General features: G+C 30.1%; 3 protein-coding genes across 3 annotated transcripts; 2 read left to right on the top strand and 1 right to left on the bottom strand.

Moving 5' to 3' along the window:
• Positions 1 to 1,208: 1,208 nt before the first annotated feature.
• Positions 1,209 to 3,831, top strand: LOC148194720 (peroxidase 12-like). Its single transcript, XM_088095646.1, has 3 exons — positions 1,209 to 1,627; positions 1,830 to 2,024; positions 3,148 to 3,831. Exons 1-3 carry the CDS (start codon positions 1,370 to 1,372, stop codon positions 3,766 to 3,768), a joined length of 1,074 nt encoding a protein of 357 aa, XP_087951772.1. The 5' UTR covers positions 1,209 to 1,369; the 3' UTR covers positions 3,769 to 3,831.
• Positions 3,832 to 11,367: 7,536 nt separating this feature from the next.
• Positions 11,368 to 12,080, top strand: LOC148194719 (uncharacterized). Its single transcript, XM_088097431.1, has one exon. It carries the CDS (start codon positions 11,592 to 11,594, stop codon positions 11,850 to 11,852), a length of 261 nt encoding a protein of 86 aa, XP_087953557.1. The 5' UTR covers positions 11,368 to 11,591; the 3' UTR covers positions 11,853 to 12,080.
• Positions 12,081 to 13,445: 1,365 nt separating this feature from the next.
• LOC124836265 (putative serine/threonine-protein kinase At1g54610) lies at positions 13,446 to 18,248 on the bottom strand. Its single transcript, XM_047311392.2, has 7 exons — positions 17,508 to 18,248; positions 16,566 to 16,850; positions 16,164 to 16,481; positions 15,763 to 15,984; positions 15,208 to 15,302; positions 14,420 to 14,519; positions 13,446 to 14,140 (listed from the first exon to the last, which is right to left on the bottom strand). Exons 1-7 carry the CDS (start codon positions 17,934 to 17,936, stop codon positions 13,790 to 13,792), a joined length of 1,800 nt encoding a protein of 599 aa, XP_047167348.2. The 5' UTR covers positions 17,937 to 18,248; the 3' UTR covers positions 13,446 to 13,789.
• Between the last annotated feature and the right edge of the window lie 1,474 nt (positions 18,249 to 19,722).

Below are 19,722 nucleotides of genomic sequence, written 5' to 3'. Positions count from 1 at the left end.
CATCTTTAATATTTAGTTTATTAATAAAGGTATTTAAGAGTTGTCATCGTATAAAAAACATTTATGTAATACTTTGAGCAAATATATTTTTTTCTACCTAACTTCAATTTTAGGTTTCAAATAAAGTTGACCCACGGGCCTTACAGTCTTATCCTTTTGTGTATATTTCTTGGATAAAGCTTAACACAAATGACATAATTATGCTTTAACGATACAAACAAATATAAAACGTTAAAATCACATAGTTAATTTAAAAAAAAACAGTTTAAATGGTAAACTAATTTATTTGATTAATACAATAACATGAATAAAATAAATTAAAATATTAATTATCAATGCTGAAAAGACCATCTTGATTTATATTGTTGTTTAATTTTACATAATTTTTATCAAAATAAAACATTAAAAAATAGTAAAGTAATAAATAAAGCAATTTTGAAACATGTTTCAAGAAGGCGTATGGGACTACATAGAAAATATACCAAAAGAGCAAAATATAGATATAAAAGAAATAGTACAATAAAGTTATAAAAAGCAGCACAAGTTATATATTGATGAGATTGAAATAGATATAAAACTACTAAGCTTTGCGTAAGGTTTGAAAACTCCTATAGGTATTTTTTTTTTTATATAAAAGCTTTATTACTTTTCCAAAATTATTAGCTATTGAAAATAAACTGAATAAAATGGTTAATTTTCAGCTTAATTTTTTACTTTCAAGGAGAAAAAATAAATAAATGGAGGTAAAGATGATATTACTGGATTCGTGTATTTTAATTAATTTGGAACAAAACTGACTGAAAAAGAATAATTTGAAACATACTGATGGCCGTCAAAGTTGAATTGTACACGTGCCCTGTTGAGCAGTAGGAACAGTCGAGGGAGCTTTCAAGTTTAGACAGCTAAGAAAAACTAATATTAAAAGTAGATAAATTTTAGAAAAAAAATATATTTTAATATCCATAAATTTTTTATATTTATTTGATATATATATTTTTTAATTTACTTTTTTTGAAAAATTATAAATTTTTTCATACCATTTTATTGTCAAATAAATGTAAAATATATTACTTAAATTTTAAAAATCAATTTATTATGTGAAAGAAAATTGAACGGAGGAGATCGTCAATGTATAGGCTCTATTCATTGTAATATAATCTCGTTCACTTGCCTTGTCATTGTCTAACCTTTTGTTTCCTCTGGAGACGTCCTTGAACCAACCACACGGCTGCTGAGAATCCTCGTAATCTGCAAAACTCCATTTATTATTCACATTCACGCAGTGGTCCATTCTTCAGACTCACTAATTCTCTATAAATACTATACATCCCTTGCTACATCTGAACCCATTACCTTTCTACTTTTGATCATGGCTTCTATTTCTTCTAATAAGAATGCTATTTTCAGCTTTCTTCTCCTCTCTATCATTCTTTCTGTTTCAGTTATTAAAGTGTGTGAGGCACAAGCCAGGCCTCCTACTGTCAGAGGTCTATCATATACCTTCTATTCCAAAACTTGCCCTACGCTTAAATCCATAGTTAGAACTGAGCTCAAAAAGGTCTTCAAGAGCGACATTGCTCAAGCTGCTGGCTTGCTTCGCCTTCACTTCCATGACTGCTTTGTTCAGGTAATTAATCAAACACTAGTTTACAGAATGAATAACGGTGAAAAACACACTCCACAAACATAAACACAAACACTTGGTACTCGTGGGCACTAAACATTTTTGGAAGAAAGAATTTGATAACAATTAATCCACATTTAGCTGTTATGAAACATTCATCGATTTGGGTGTACAAAAATCATGGTGAGAAATGCGTTTGATGTAGGGATGTGATGGGTCAGTTTTATTGGATGGATCTGCAAGTGGGCCGAGTGAGAAAGATGCGCCACCAAACTTGACTTTGAGAGCTGAAGCTTTTAGGATCATCGAAAGGATTCGTGGTCTGTTAGAGAAGAGCTGTGGAAGAGTCGTCTCATGTTCAGACATCACTGCCCTCGCTGCACGTGATGCTGTTTTCCTTGTAAGTACCATTATTTTGGATAGACTTCATGTTTTCACACTCTTTTTATTCTCTTACTTTTTCTTAACAATTCTATATAATCATTTTTTATTCAATAATTTCATTTAAATTTAATTTTATTATACTAATTTAATAATAACACAGTTGTCAAATGGAAGAAAAAACAGTCTCAAACTAACTTTTTTTCTTTTCAATATTATTCAGAGATTGTGTATTAGTTATTATCGAAAAATATGCTAAACATAACTTTTAAAATCATTATTATAAAATTAGAAAAATATGTCTTGGTCATTGTCGTATGTGACTTTATCTTTACCAAAGAAAATTGAGGGAGTGATGAAGGTTACGTATTTTCCAAACATGAAACTAAACACTTTTTGTTCTTCCCAAAATTAATCATTTTATCATTAGATTTAAATGAAATAAACATAAAATAAAAAAAAAAAACACATAAGAAAATATTTCAAAAAAACTTTTGTTTGATACGAGAAAAACACGTTTAATACGAGAAAAGGACATGACAAACAACATCAGAAAGAATACGCAAATATAAAAGAATAAATCCCTCATTTAATACATGAGGTTTAAGAGAGAAAAAAAAATCAAGGTCCCGTACTATATAATCCTTTCCTTCCAATTTGAAAAAAAAAAGGTACTTAAAAAGGAGCAGATATTTAAAATACCATTATATCTTTTATCGTTAAAACGTACACAAACAAAAATAATATACATATTTTTATTTTAAAATAATTGTCATTCTTTAAATATACTACTTTAAACAATTAAGGGAGGGTCATTTGAATACTGAAGAAATAAGTACGCATGTTTTATTCAATACTTGCTTCTTCTTTTTGTACATCATAATACATAGAAGAAAGTCAGCAAATTGGTTACAACTAGTTATACTAATACATGTTGAAGAAAATGGAACCATTCATATTCATGGAAAACAAAATACATAAAAGGATGTTCAGTGAGTGAATCCAACCATACCCTTAAACAATGGTCAACATTTTGTTTTTACCTTTTCTCCATTGACACTTTCTTTTATAAAGCAAAAGCCTTCTTTCTGGTTTTGTGGATTGATAATGTATAAAAATTGTATCTTTATTATGAATGACAGTCAGGGGGACCAGACTATGAGATTCCCTTGGGAAGGAGAGATGGGTTAACCTTTGCCTCTAGACAGGTGACATTGGACAACCTTCCACCACCCTCAAGCAACACCACCACCATCCTAAACTCCCTCGCCACCAAAAACCTCGACCCCACCGATGTGGTATCCCTCTCTGGTGGCCACACCATAGGCATAAGTCACTGCAGCTCTTTCAACAACAGACTCTACCCTACACAGGACCCTGTCATGGACAAAACCTTTGGCAAAAACCTCAGACTCACTTGCCCCACCAACACCACCGACAACACCACAGTCTTGGACATTCGATCCCCCAATACCTTCGACAACAAGTACTATGTTGACCTCATGAACCGACAGGGCCTCTTCACCTCCGACCAAGACCTCTACACCGATAAGAGGACCAGAGGCATTGTCACCAGCTTTGCCGTGAACCAGAGTCTCTTCTTCGAGAAGTTTGTGTTCGCCATGCTCAAGATGGGTCAGCTCAGTGTGCTCACGGGAAATCAAGGGGAGATTCGTGCCAACTGCTCCGTGAGGAATGCCAACAGCAAGGTCTTCTTGAGTTCCGTCGTGGAAAATGTGGCCCAAGAATTCATAGAAATGTAACCGGGTCTTCTTTGTTGTATATGTTATGACCATGAATAATGCGTAACCCTTGTTTCTGGATGATCTAACGTGGTAGGGAACCGTTCTCTAATGTTCCTAGTTATATATACATACGTACTTGAGTTGAAATAAATTTTAAAATCTGAATAAGAGCTTCTCATTGGCATGTATACAATACACTTCATCTTAATCATCATGCGCACAATATATCTTCTACATAACTTCCTTAGAGCAGACCTGAACCCATCCGTGATAGTAAAATCCTGAACATAAGGCTTCGTTGAAGAAGTTAAACATTTAAGGAAGAGGATTTCAACATGAATAAAATAAAAAAAAGCTTGTCATATTTACAATTTTGACCTAGAGGAGTATAATACAACTATATAAAATTGAAACCAAATTGGTGACTAAGATACCCCACAAGAGAACACCTGTTGTGGATTGGTGACCAAAATTTTCTTTCCATAATTTTTTTCTCATTATTTTTTGCATAGCAGATCATACGGCCCAAATGATGGAAATGCCTATATCGGGCCTGGTTCAAATTGGTCCGTAGTTTTGTGGACTTGGATTGTCTGGAATGTTATTTTTTGGTAACAAGGGGTGAAAGGGCCAAATAGAGTGAAACTAAGGAAAAAGAGTGTTTCATCCTACACCTCCAACATCCTGCACCTCCAAAAATTCTATTTTTAACCTTCTGACATATGCACCTCCAACTTTTCAAAAAATTTTATTTTTTAATAAATATATTTTTATTTTCTTCTCTCTCTTATTAAAGACACTTTAACAAAAACATTTTTATTTTTTCTCTTTCTTATTAAAGTTTCTCTGCACCATTTTAATAATAATCTAATTTAATTTAAAATTTAAATATTATTTAATATAATTTTATATTTTAATAATTATTAAAATATGATTTATATCATAATAATAGTTATATTAAATATATAAAAATCAAATAACTAAAATAAAAATAATAATGATAAAAATAAAAAATAAAATAATAATAACAATAATATAATATTTGCTTTAATATATTCAAATATATCAAATTATATTAAAATATTATAATAAATTAAAGAGGTATTAAATTTGAAATAAAAAATTTTAAAAACTTATTTATTGGATAGTTTTTTATTTAAAATATAATATATATTTTTATAATAGTTTTATTAAATTACTAAAAATAATAATAAAAATAAATAATAATAATAATAATATTTAAAATCACATTTAATATATTTAAATATGTTAAATTATATTAAATTATTAAATTAAATTAAATAATTATTAAAATTAAATAGAAAACAAAATTTTGAAAACTTCTTAATCGGATACCCATATCCGATTCATACGTTATCGGATTTCTATATCTGATTAACAAATTTTAAATTTATTTTCTATTTAAACTTTAATAATTATTTAATTAAATTAACATTTTAATATAATATAATATATTTAATGTTTAATAGCCAATTTAGTCCCCACTTTGGTTGAAAAATCTCAATTTAGTCCCTCGTTATAAAAGTGTTTTACATTAGTCCTAACTTTTAAAATAGTGGGTCAGATTGGTCCCTTTCGTTAAATATAAGTTAACGAAATTAATGGATGATGATGTGACACAGCTTAAAGCTGATGTGTTAGATTGGTCCCTCGTTAGCTTTAAGTTGTGTCACATCATCATCCATTAATTTTGTTAACTTATATTTAACAGAAAGGACCAATCTGACCCACTATTTTAAAAGTTAGGACTAATTCAAAACACTTTTATAACGAGGGACTAAATTGAGATTTTTCAACCAAAGTGAGGACTAAATTGGCTATTAAACCTATATTTAAATATCTTTTATGTGATTTTCAATACTATTTTTATTTTCATTATTATTAACTTTATTTTAGTTATTTTATTTTACTTTTTTAATAAAATTATTATAAAATATAAATAATATTTTAATAATATTAAATTAGAAAAATATGATAAATAATATTATTATTTTTAATTAAATTAAATATTTAGTAAATTTTAAAAAAAAACTATTAACATATTTACGGTATCCAATAAATAAGTTTTCAAAAATTTTGTTTTTATTCAAAATTTAATAACTGTTTAATTTATTGTAATATTTTAATATAATTTAATATATTTGAATATATTAAAGCAAATTTTATATTATTGTTATTATTATTTTATTTTTTATTTTTATCATTATTACTTTTATTTTAGTTATTTGATTTTTATATATTTAATATAACTATTATTATGATATAAATCATATTTTAATAATTATTAAAATATAAAATTATATTAAATAATATTTAAATTTTAAATTAAATTAGATTATTATTAAAATGGTGCAAGGAACTTTAATAAGAAAGAGAAAAAAATAAAAATGTATTTATTAAAGTGTCTTTAATAAGACAGAGAAGAAAATAAAAATATATTTATTAAAAAATAAAATTTTTTGAAAAGTTTGAGGTGCATATGTCAGAAGGTTAAAAATGGAATTTTTGGAGGTGCAGGATGAGATGTTGGAGGTGTAGGATGAAACACTCAAGGAAAAATAAAAGGTGGGAATAGAATAGAATAGAATGAGTGTTTCATCCTACACCTCCAAGATCTCATCCTGCACCTCCAAAAATTCCACTTTTAACCTTCTGACATTTCATCATTATCCTACACCTTTAACTTTATAGAAAATTTTATTTTTAATTTTAATAAATATATTCTTATTTTTTTCTTTTCCTTATTAAAAAGATTCAATATCACCTTAATAATAACTAAATTTAAAATTCAAATATTATTTAATATAATTTTATATTTTAATAATTATTAAAATATGATTTATGTTATAATAATAATTATATTAAAAATATAAAAATAAAATAACTAAAAATAAAAATAATAACAAAAAAGTAAATTATATTAAATAAAATATATTAAAATATTAAATTAAATTAAATAATTATTAAAATTTAAATAATAAACAAAATTTTAAAATAATTATTTATCAAATAATAAATAAAATTATATTAAATAAAATATTTAAATATACTAAATTATATTAAAATATTAAATTAAATTAAATAATTATTAAAATTTATATATAAAATAAAATTTTAAAAACATTCTTTATCGGATATGGATATCCGATTTATAACTTATCGGATATCTATATCCGATTAACAAATTTTTCAAAACTTTGTTTTTTTAAAATTTTAATAATTATTAAATTTAATTTAATATTTTAATATAATTTAATATATTTAAATATATTAAATATGATTTTAAGTATTTTTTTTATTTTTATTTTTATTCTTGTTTTAGTTATTATTTTTTAATTTTCTTAATAGAACTATTTTAAAAATATAAATTATATTTTATTAATTATTAAAATATAAAAATATAATAAATAATATTATAATTTTTATTTAAGTTTAATATTTATTAAATTTTAAATAAAAATCAAAATATTAACATATTTTATAGATTTTAATATATAAATAAGCTTTTTAAAATTTTTATTTTTATTTAAAATTTAATAATTATTTAATTTATTTTTAATATTTTATTATAATTTAATATATTTGAATATATTAACTAAAATTTATTTTTATTATTATTTATTATTATTATTACTATTTTTATTATTATTTTTATTATTTTATTTTTATGTTTTAATATAATTATTATTATAATATAAATTATATTTTAATAATTATTAAAATACAAAATTATTTTAAATAATATTTAAATTTTAAAATAAATTAAATTAAATTATTATTAAGGTAGTGAAGATTGTTTTTAATAAAAAAGAAAAGAAAATGAAAAAATATTTATTAAAGTTAAAAATAAAGTTTTGAAAAAGTTGGAGGTGCAGGATGATGATGAGATGTCAGAAAGATAAAATTAGAATTGTTGAAAGTGCAGGATGAGATCTTAGAGGTGTAGGATGAAACACTCGAATAGAATTGAAGAAAATGAATGCAGGGAGGTTGAAGATGATTATGACAGGCATTAATTAGTAGAAAGAGAATCACAGTCATTCCACAGTCTAGAAATGGATTTAAGCCAACCAAATTCCAGGGCCGTGACGATACTTCAAACTTCAACCACAAGACCACTCATGGAGCTAACTATCCCTTTCCAAACCCTTCATCACAGTTACTTCTCTACCCACTTCTTTTTCTTTATCTCTTTTAAGCTTTTCTTTCAATTAAAAGATCAAACATGAGACATTGAATATATAAAAAAAATTATGGAAACTTAATTTATTTAGATTACTTTTATTTGTTATTATATTAGAAAGAGAAATACCTAACCCAAACGAAATTTCGGTTTTTTATATACAAATTATAAGCCAAGGGAACATACCCTTCTTTTCTTACTGTCTTTTTGTGAGGAAAAATTGTTAGCAATCCATCGCACAAATTAGCTCTAATTAGCTGATTTCAACGAGTCCAGATCACCAAGCTTTTTTCCTTGCATCAGTAAAGAATAGTGGAAGCAAATGCTCTTTTATTTTTCTTTTCTTTCATCATTCTCCCAATTCTTTTATTATCATTTATACAGTACATGATGAAAGAAAAGGGAATTTTTGGTTGCACTTTTTCACTTTTTAATTATAAAAATATAACATTATTTTTTAAGATATATGCAAGAAACATACCAAAAATTACTATTTTCTGTATAAATATTAGGAATTAAGAAAGTATATTCAAGTTAATGTGATTTTTTTTTAATTAAAAGGTGAAATAGAAAATTTTAAAAAAATGCAAATAAACCCTCCTTAAACATTTAATTATTTATTTAGTTAGTTTTTATACTTGCATAGTTTGTATGTTTTAGTTCAATACTAGAAACTACATATATTTTTTAAAATATGTTTTAGATTCACACTACGTACATTCACTATTACAGTGCCTAAAATTTTGGACGGTAAAAATAAAATAATAACTCAAAATTTAAATCAATATAGAAAAACTAAACTTCTATCTATTTTTACCTTTTTATATACTATAATTTAATTTTATATATAAGTTTTTTTTAACTGTTATAATAATTGCACAAATGTATTTTAAATTGAAATGTTTGCAAATGAAATATCAAGTGAACTTCCCAATTAAAAATATTAATATCAGAATTTTTTTTTTGTGAGGCTATATTTCGTTGAATTAAACGACAGGGTGTAGTGGTATATCAAATCAAATTTAGAAAAAATGATAATGAATGGAGAAAAGGTTGAAGAAAAAGCTTAGGTAAGAAAGCATTATATGAGACTTGGGTTAAAGGAAATTCATGTTGGGATAAGTAGCATGAAAATAGGAAAGTAGCAATTGGGTGGAAAAGAAATGAATAAAGGAAAGTGAAATGAAGAGAACGAAAGAGACAAGAATGAGGGTACTTAATGATACTGTAGGGAGATTGGGGGACTAAGAACTAGACATCCTTAATATTATTCTTCATTTATTTTCACTTTTTCAAACTTTTTTAATTTTTTCTCTCATCTAAATCAAACCCACTTTCTTTTCTATTTTCACAAAAAGGTTTATACTCTTTGAGAAAGTTTCTTTCTTCGTATATTTAAACATTAAAATGATTACAATTTTTAACAACTAATATCATGTTTTACTCTTCTACTTTCAATTAGAATGCCTGTTTTTCAAGAAAGATCGTAGTTCACACCAAGATGTTTGTATAAATTACTCTGCAATAAGCATATTGTGTATGATCATATACAGTTAATTTGATGTATAGTTTTACCCTTATGAAATGATCATAACAGTGTAAAGAAAAAAAGAAAAAAAAAGAGCAAGAGATAAGCCGCTTGGCAAAACATGATTGCAGTTTGCAACATATTCACTCCACTCCATACGAAGAACAGTTTGTGTCATGCGAAGTCTTTATCTGCATGCCTAGAACTAAAAGGGAAAAGTCTAGTTAAATTTAATCTAAACAAAATGAAATAATGGCGTATCATCATTGGATCAGAATAGGTAACAGAGTAATGCAATGTGGACCAATCATTGTTATGAGTCATTAAATATCGAAGGATTTATGTTAAAAAAATCACTAGTACTGCATGCTGAATTGCCAAGGGAGAGATGCTTCTGGCATCAGCATCATGATGCTGGCTTTGCTTGCTGTAATAAACTTTAGGTTGATGAGAAGATGCACTCACCCAACTTTAGTCAATGCAAAACCAGGTTAATTATGAGTTGCATGTTAATTTGCTTTCAGCATGAACAATATTCGTACTTGGGAAGAGTGTCCTCATTGTCTTCACTTGGATCTATACCAGTACATGTTTTATTTCAACGGCTACAACACGTCCTTTAACATTAAATGAGAATCAAGACTTACGTATGATAGGTATTCTATGTAAAATATTGGATTTTATTCCCTTAAATTAATGTAAAATCAGAAGATTAGAATAATCATTAGCATAGGCTTAAAGGTAAAAAAGGAAAGGAGGGGAGCATAAACCTTCATGCATAGGTTGCTCAAACGATCCATCGACTTAGCCATTATGGTATTCCGAAATAAGCAAGGTCCCTTTTCGGCATCTGTTTTGGTAGAGGCTTGCCAGGTTTTCTTCTTTTGGATTCAAAACAGCAAATTGATAAGATGCCTATTCTCAAAGAATTCAGACTATATATATATTTGACTTAATTTTATTTCTTTTATGGGCATTATACTTTCATTTTGGCAATCTTTTCCTCTTGAACTTGAGAAGATTCATGAAGATGCTTGCTGAGTAGACCAAATCGACCGAGTGATTCATTCAGAAGCTATAAATATATTTTGGAGGCTATAAGAATACGGAGAACCAAAGCTTTTATAGGCCACTTGATTTTGTACCCATACCATAATACATGTGGGTCTACCGTGTATCAGAGTCTTTATTTTTCAGTTTTCTAACATCTGTAATCACTAAAAGTCTACTCTAATCAAATCATACACAGATTCTGATTTCTCTTTGTATTATGTGTATAACGTATTACTAAATCCAATTTCATTAATGAAAGTAGAGGTTTGAGCATGCAACTTCGTATGTGACAGCAGAACCATGCGACTTCCTCAATTATTTGGGTTCAAACCATTATTTGGCTGTTTAAAATTGAATGGATAATTCCGAATGGAAAGGCTTTGTGAAATTCATCAAACATTTGATCAGAAAATGTGGAGCACAGATGGTTTTGTCCCATTTGTGCAAAAAATAATGATACTAAACTGGTCAATCATACACAGCAGATGATAATCGCATTAGATAATTTCTCAACCAAAGCAAACGGATGAAGATAATCTTTTCAATCTTTGATCTGCATGAAAGTCGAGGGACCACAGAGCACTAAGCCACTGATTTTGACATAAAGAGAGAGATGAGTCGTATTTTATTTTCATTAAGAAATGGTTGGGACAGTAGAAGTTTGGCGCGACCAAACAAAATAAATGTGTGAATGTATAATAGCTTGCAAATGGCAATCAGCATTTGTTCAAAGCATAGCCTAGTGCCTTATCTCGGTATCAAAAACTAAATAAAACAACAAACTTGGGACCCCCCACTATAAAGGGTGGCCATGAGAATTCATATTGTGTCATCACTAGTGTAGATGGTGGCAGCTCCTATTTCTACAAGCCTGCCCCACTTCCCACACTACCAATGACCCTCATGATTCTCAAAGCCCACACATGGGGTGCCACCACACAGGATCATGATGTAGCTCTTCCCTCTAAAAACCCTCTACCAGCTTGTCCATTTTTGCCTATGTAATACAAATATTTCCTGTTTCATGCATTGAGAGATCAAAGAGAAGTTTTTTTCATGGAGAAAAGCAAGTCTTTTCCTGAATACTCCTGTTCTTACACTGAATTTGGTTTCAGAGATCGGTCCAACTCATATAATTTTAATGGGCCGACCCAGAAGGGAAGTGGTTTTACTGCATCAAATGATCCAGAACTCAAGAGGAAGAAGAGAATCAAGGCCTATAATGTGTTGACAGTGGAAGGAAAGCTTAAAACAAGTGTCAGAAACAGCTTCAAGTGGATCAAGAACAAGTTCAGTGACATTCGCTATGGTGTGTGAACTATGACCAAGTGCTAGCATGTGTTCAGTTATAGCAACTTTGAAGGTAAGGCCTTTGTGAAGGAAGTATTGCAGTTGTGTATTTGTGAGGTAAGATATTATGCATAAAAAATGAGAGAGCACTGGCTGGGTTGAGGGAGAGCTAACTAGCATGCTTTGTATCAAACAAGCAAGGATTCAAAATATTTCTGAAAATTGTGATTAGTAATAAACTCTTTTCTTTGTTTAGTTTTTCTCTTTTGAATGTCTGATCTGTGTTCTGAATTTCTTATCCAATGATCTGAAATAGTAAAAATCTTAATACGGGTTCCTACTTTACAATTTTAACAATAAACCTGTGCTCTATCTTTTATTCTAGAAACTACATATTTGAGGTCTATCCAATACAGGTAATAAAGTAACTTAAAACATTCCCTGCTTCAAGGTATAAGAGTCAACTTAGTTTATCCTTCACTTTTGCAAGACAAACAAATATTTATTAATTCCTGGTCATAACTTTGGTGATGGTACTTATCATGTTTCAATATCTGCAATCTAAACACAGTTCTCTGAGTGGCTGCAATATCTGTTGATGACTTTTTTCAAGATGAAGACAGGTCTATCCTCAACCTGCCTAATTTAATTTTCTCAAGAATCTAAATTATTTTCCTTTCATTCTAGCCAAAAACGCCTCCCTTGTTACAATATTCATATCTGTAGTTGGATTTGCAATGTTCAACACACCACACATGGTTCTAAGAAACCCTGTAATTAAAAAAGAGCTGCATAGTTTCTCACCAAATTTATGTGAGTCCCACCACAGTAATCTTTTTCTAATATATCACCTCTTTACCTCGAAAATAGCAACTTTAACCCTCCAAACTCAGTATCCAACTTTAAAATCCTGAAATCCAAATTCAATGACTGGACTGTTTCAATTGATTATGAAACAGAAAACGACGAAGGATTGAAACAAACAAGTAGGAAGGATGGTAGAGATCTAGACAAGGGTATCATGATATGTGACACCCCAACTCACAGATCGTTATGTATGATGTAGACAAGTAAAATTTCCTAGGCTTGATAATGATATGAATAAGCAAATGCTTGCTTTAATTATTGATACAGCAGTGTCAAACAATCAATTGAAAGTTCCAAACCCAATTGTATGTCTCTAGCTCTAAATTCATTCTTTCTTCCTTTTTCCGAGTAGACATTTTGTGAGTACTTGTGTGAAAGTTTCTTCCTTTACAAATTGTATAAAACAGCAGGACCAAAAGATAGAACAATTCAGTGCATGTTTCTTCTCTCAATAATAAAAATAAGAATTTATTTAGATTTCTAATTTTTTTAATTTTTTGTTGTAGATGGTTGTTTATTTACTACGACAATAATGCTAGGTACACATCAGTTGCAGTCATAATAGTTCATGCTTGCAAGCATCTTGTGGTGTAGCATAATTATTTAACCTTTTCGTAATATTTTTTAATTTAAATATCAAATAATTTTCGTAATGCCCATTTTCACTTTCATATGTTTTTCCTTTACACTCTCCTATGAAAAGCATTTTCCAAAATAAACGGGCTAACAGTATAGTCGTACAAAAAATTGACGTGCCATCAAATTTTAGAGTAAATTTGAGATGAAAGAAGATAAATAAATATACAGTATCCTATGGTATCAATTATTCGATGCTGAAGGGGAATTGAACCATGTGCATAAAGTTGTGCTATGAAATGTATAGTACAGTAGTAAAGTTCATTTACAATCTAATCAAAGAGATTTGGACAAGCATGCAACTTGTGCTGATGCTTATTGAACGGAAGAATCAAAGTATCAGGAGAACGGGATGAGAAATCAGGCCACAGCAATAGGGAAAAGAATGTGTTAAGTTTTTCAGAATGCACCAAATACTAAAATAAAAATAACCATTTTGGGTTTACATATTCTCCGATAGCCTAATGATCAAAATCCAATAGTAAACGTTCTTCCCTTTTCAAGTATCTAAATTCTCTGGTGGAAGCTGACCTGAAAAACTGGTCTGGTCTGTATCTACTGTCATCTTTCTTCGTAGCATTTGGTTTAGACTTGGGTAATGGAGGAAGAATTTTGATGTTTTCTTCACCAACATTAACATGGTGGTGGTGGGTTTTTGGAGATAGCTTTCGATCTAATTCCCCAAATGGAGATAGAAAAAAAGGTGATTGGTCCTTAGCCCCTCCTGGGTTTACACTAGATGAGGTACTACTTGTGCTACCCATGTCTACAGTTGGAGCATAAGTTTCAGGTTTAGCATTCCTTATCAATTCCTGAAAGAACATGTGAAACCAATACATCAATTAAACATACATCAAATGAGTTGCAATAGTAGGACTGCATAACCAAAATGATAACAAGAAAAGTATGGCTAAAGATCAAGCTATAAAAATGAAGACATAACATCTGTAGTTTTAAATTATTGGTTCAAACACTTAAACAGAAGAAAACACTTAAACAGAAGAAAACTTAACGGGGAATTGGGCAAAAGAAAAATTTGAATCTAACTCCATCAAGCATGAGAGTGGGGAATCTCAAATTTTCATTAATACCTCTTTAGAAGATACAGTATGCTCTGTTGGCCTCTTAGATGCTGAATTCTTACGACGCTCCAGATATGTACGAGAACGTCTGATTTTAGAGTTCATGTACCTGTAAGTATTAATAAAACATTAAGATCTCTCTGCCAGTACTGAAATTAATAATTTAAATCTTTAAGACAATAATTTTTTATATAATCACCACATTTGAACAAATGTACCTGGATTAATATAGTTCAAATATAGTTCAATGCCACATGTTGAACAAAAATTCCTCAGCATAAACATATGTCAGATTATCAAACCCAATCACAAATACCAATATGTAGCAACCTATGTATGAACAGTGAATCTAGTTATCCATTTTGGGACAAGGGGTTCGTATACGAAGTTGCTCTCATCAGCATTGTTGCCCAGAATCTCTCTTCTCTCATCAAAAATCAAAACAGATTTTATATAATTTACTAGCATTTGGCATTGTCTTACACTCAACTTCTAGCAAATTCAAAATAGAATTACATTAATGATGGCAATACAGGATATAAATAATGGCATCCAATAGCTCGTCACAAGATGGTCTTTCTGGTAACTAGATTCATTTTATACTGCTTAAATGAAACAATTTGCTAAATTATGAAAACAAAATAACCGATATGGTTCACTCTCACTATGGAAATAATAGGTATGCCATTAATCACTGTCACATATACATGTGACTTATGTAACAGAAGAAGGATATGTATGTGTAATAAAATGACTGAAACGATTGTCAAAAACCTGTATGACTAAAAAAGACTTACTTGATCTGTTCGTTGGCTTGAACATGCTCATCATCCTCTTTGAAGAGAACAGGCAGACCAGAGAGGTCACACGCCAATGGGCTTGTAAAGAAAAACTGCACACAGAAGACACTCGTACGTTGGAAATTTGAAGTAATTTAGGTATTTAATTATTTCCTAGCTGCTCACTGGGAATTGCATATTGAATTTAATATTATTTCACATTTTTTCTACATCTACAAGTTCTACAAGACAATGGGCCACTGCTGAATCATCACGAGAACATTAAATCCATAAAATGTAATTTTCATTGAAGATGATTCGTCAAATAAAAAGTGCACATAGTTACTAAGCCATTCACACTCCCAACTACTCGTATAAAGTATATATTCTATGTATTGAAAACTGGAATTGCAAATTGGTGTGCGAAATTGAAAAGTCATAGCCAACAAATTGCAACTGGAGAAAAGGTTCGATCTTCATAGAAAATGTATTGTGCATTGCGTAGTTTAATGGTTTGGAGACAGAATAACTTAGGAATATGATTTCAAGATTCAATCTTTACACTTTTCTAACCTGATTTTTAAGAGCTTTGGATGCACTTCCACGGAATGCAGGATCCAGAGCAAGCAGGGTGCATAAAAGACCTAAAGAAGAAGAAGGGAGATCACCGAAAGTTTCTATAAGGCTGGGTCTATAAGACTTTGGAGGTCTAAAAGTAGTAGAAAGTTTCAATTTTCTCCAATACTCCTCTGATGGTGTGCCACATAGCCTGAAAATTTTATGAATTTGCTCAACCTGGAAGCAGGGAAAGTTCATGCTTATCAGATCTAGAAAAATTGAAGTCAGTAAGAAATGCAGGCAACATAACACAAACTTATACAGAACAACAGAAATAGAAGACAGTATAAAAAGAAAGGAATTTCAGAAATAGCCAAAGATACTTGAACATAAAACGAAGCCACTATCTTCATCACCTCATTTCTGCCAGGCATGATTGGGAATCCTTTGAACATTTCTGCCAGGAGACATCCAGCACTCCACAGATCAACACCAACTCCATAGTTTGTGTCACCTAACAACAATTCAGGAGCTCTGTACCATAGTGTCACAACCCGGCTAGTGAGAGGCTGATGATAATCTGGACCATAAAAATTGGCAAGTCCAAAATCTGCAATCTGAAGCATCCCATTTTTATCAATCAAAAGGTTTGACCCCTTTATATCTCGGTGAAGAATTCCCCTATCATGGCAATGCTGCAGACCTGATAGTAATTGATGCATATAGCACTTGACCTACATTAACTTTTTAAGATCATTAAGGAGTATAAAGGGGTTCAAATGTTAAAATGACCAAAGCATCAAAGAGAATCTTTTAACCTGTGGTTCTGATAGTTTCTCTTCAGGACGAGCAATGACTCGTGCCAAATCTGTTTGCATGAACTCAAAAACTAGATATATACTGTACTGCATTCTTGAAGTGGCTAATCCTTTAAGTTTGACTACATTGGGATGATCCAGTCTCTGTAATATGGTAATTTCTCTTGCCATAAACTTTATGCTTTCGGGCTCTGATGTATTGAAGCGAACCTTCTTCAGGGCCACAATTTCTCCTGTGTCTCTATCCAGAGCTTTATAAACATTGCTGTAGGTTCCTTGTCCAACCTGCAAAACGTAAATAACACAAGTCAATTTGTCTGCTCCATCCTGCCATTATCAGTTACGACAACACTTCAGTTTTGATTGTTATAAGTGAACTACATTTGAACAAAACTTGCACAGTGGATTGTCAATAGTTTGGAAACAATAAAACTTAAGAAGTAGTTGAATACAGCTCCGGATTAACATTTCTATAATCTAGATAGAAATCAATATCACGACTCAATTGCTTGAAGTTTTCATGATATAACTGATCAAACCTCGATTAAACTAAGTACATATGAGATTAAGATTAATAGTGCTTTCAAATCAATCGTGCATTGCACAAACAATTGAACTGTCTGCTTCCATAAATTGCCAAATTCAAATCGCCCATTCCCAGAGCAAGTAGAGATACCTGGAACTCAAGGAGATTCAAGCAGAGAAAATTATAAATTGCATAACACTGACTCCACACCTTAAAAAATATCTGAAATCATTTTTCAAACACAATGTGGCTTGTTGATGAGCTCTAGCCTACAGCTAACCATATTCACTGCGCACAGAATAACCAAATAATTTTGCAAGAAAAACTCTGTAAAAACACATTTGTACTTAAAGTTCCCCACAACCCTTCATACCATATCATAAACAAAATTCATACAGAACCAAGAAATAGAAAACCTTATCAATCATTTTGTAGGATTCAGCACTCCTGGGAACCAAGCCAGCCAACACTTGTGCAGGGACATTATCAACCAACCACCTTGGCCACCCATCTACCATCTCATCCTCAAAGCAACACTTGTTTGTCACTTTCTTATCATCAAGACGCGTGAATCGCCTCCCCTCCCTTCCAACCACCTTGCCCTTATGATGCCCAGGACCATCCTTGGCAACACCGGACTCAACTTTATTCTTTATGGGCTGTTCTCTCTGATGCTGATGCAGCCTGTGATGGTGGTCCTTATTGGGGTCATGTCTTTGACCAGTGGATCTCCTATGAGCAACAAAGTCAGAGCTTGCGACATACCCATTATCCAACTTCAACCTCTCTAGGCCCCGGTAGTCTGGACCTTCCGAATCCAATTGCTTGGCCTGAACACAGCCCATAACAGGTGTTCTTCAGCTTCTATGAGTGCAGCTCCAAAGAAAAGAAAAAGAGAGATATAGAAAGGGACAAAGAATAACGGTAGAAGCCGACCACGGACGGCACATTTGGAATGTTGTTGTGGGTAATCACTCTCAGTCACAGGCAAAACCAATGGAGGTGTTTTCCTCTTTGGGTTTTCCGCAGAGAGAGAAAATGACTGCGCAGTTACTAGAATGGGAGAGAGAGAGAGAGAGTTTTGAAAGTGGAAAGGAAAGGGTGAAACTTTGAAGATGGAAAGACATATGGAGTGTGACAGTAGGCAATGGCGTGAGTGAGTGTTGGGCGCACGTGTCTGTGTATGGCAGAGATGTTAGATCTTTTATTCTTTTGTTTGGGTCCCACAGCCGGCAACCTTTGCAGAATACGGACACCCACCAAGATTCGTATATCCATGCTAACACATCATCACACATCACACGTTTATTTACTTTTTATACTATTTACTATCTCAGAACAGGAATAAAAAAGAGAAAACTTATTCCTACGAAACCTATCCAAAAATATTTTATTACTAGAAGTACATGAAATAAAAGGAAAATGACTTCACTCTTAATTTCTTAGCTTTAATTTTTAAGAAGTTATAATATATTTTTTAAAGTGGTAAATAATTTATGTTAAGAAAATTAATTTTAGTAAAAAGTATATTTTAGTTGTTATAAAATATTTTTCATATATTTTTATTCTCTGTTTTATCTATCCAAATGAGTATGGATAAATTCTTTTTTTTTCCTTCAATTAATCAATTTCACACAATTATTTTTATTTTTCTTATGTTAATCAATCCTTATCAAAACAAAACATCGATATTTTAAAATAACAATTCAAATTTTTCAACGACAAAAAAACTGTAAAGGAAAAACGTATTCTGCAATATATTAACTTTTTTTTTTTTAAATTGCGAAGTCTTAAAATGAGCTAAAGAACTCCACGTTACATTTTTCATTTACTGATTACAGTTCATTATAGTCAACAAATAATTGGAACAAAGAATGTATTGTTTTGGTACATTAAAAATATATACACTATTTATTGAAATCGGGAAAGTTTTTTTTTAATTCTAATATACAAAATAATTAAAGAAAATGAATTTTTAGGAAATAAATATACTTTCGAAAAATCCATTTAGGCACTTCCTTGTTGAGATCACATTCCACATGGGTCAGGATTTTAATCTATATCTATGTGTATTTTTCTATAAAAAAATAATTGCAAAACTAAAATATTGTTCATATCAATAATGTGATAAAAAGATTGTCAAGGAAAAACCTACTTTTCCTTCAATAATTATTCAAAGATCTATAATATTCTTCTTTAATCTATTTATTTATTTTTCTCACAAAATGACTGTACCAATTTTGGTTGAGGTAATCAATTTAAGGAGAAATTATATATGGATTGTTTGAATGAAATCCTCAATAAACCTTCAGTAGAAGAAAAAGAGAATAAAGATATGAAAATAAGTTTATTATCTCCTTTATACATCCATGCAACCATAACTCCAAAAGGTATATGAACATTTAGAAAATAAAAATAGCCAGAGGCAGTCTTTCATAACTGCCATATATTATTTTATTTTTTAATCCATTCCATCTAAAATTGATATAAACTCAAGCCAATACTCTCACAGCATTGCATAAAAGGCCATTGATATTAAATTATCAATGCTTGCCACCGTTAAACTATCTTTGTCTAATGTCATTGTCAATGAAATTCAAGCAAAAAATAAAACAAAAAAAAACACCAAAA

This window comes from Vigna umbellata, chromosome 8 (assembly GCF_029865625.1).
Source record: "Vigna umbellata cultivar VRB3 chromosome 8, Vumbellata_1.0, whole genome shotgun sequence".
NCBI classification, from domain to species: domain Eukaryota; kingdom Viridiplantae; phylum Streptophyta; class Magnoliopsida; order Fabales; family Fabaceae; genus Vigna; species Vigna umbellata.
Note: the sequence above shows the minus strand (reverse complement) of the source record. Positions and strands in the feature narration are given on the sequence as shown.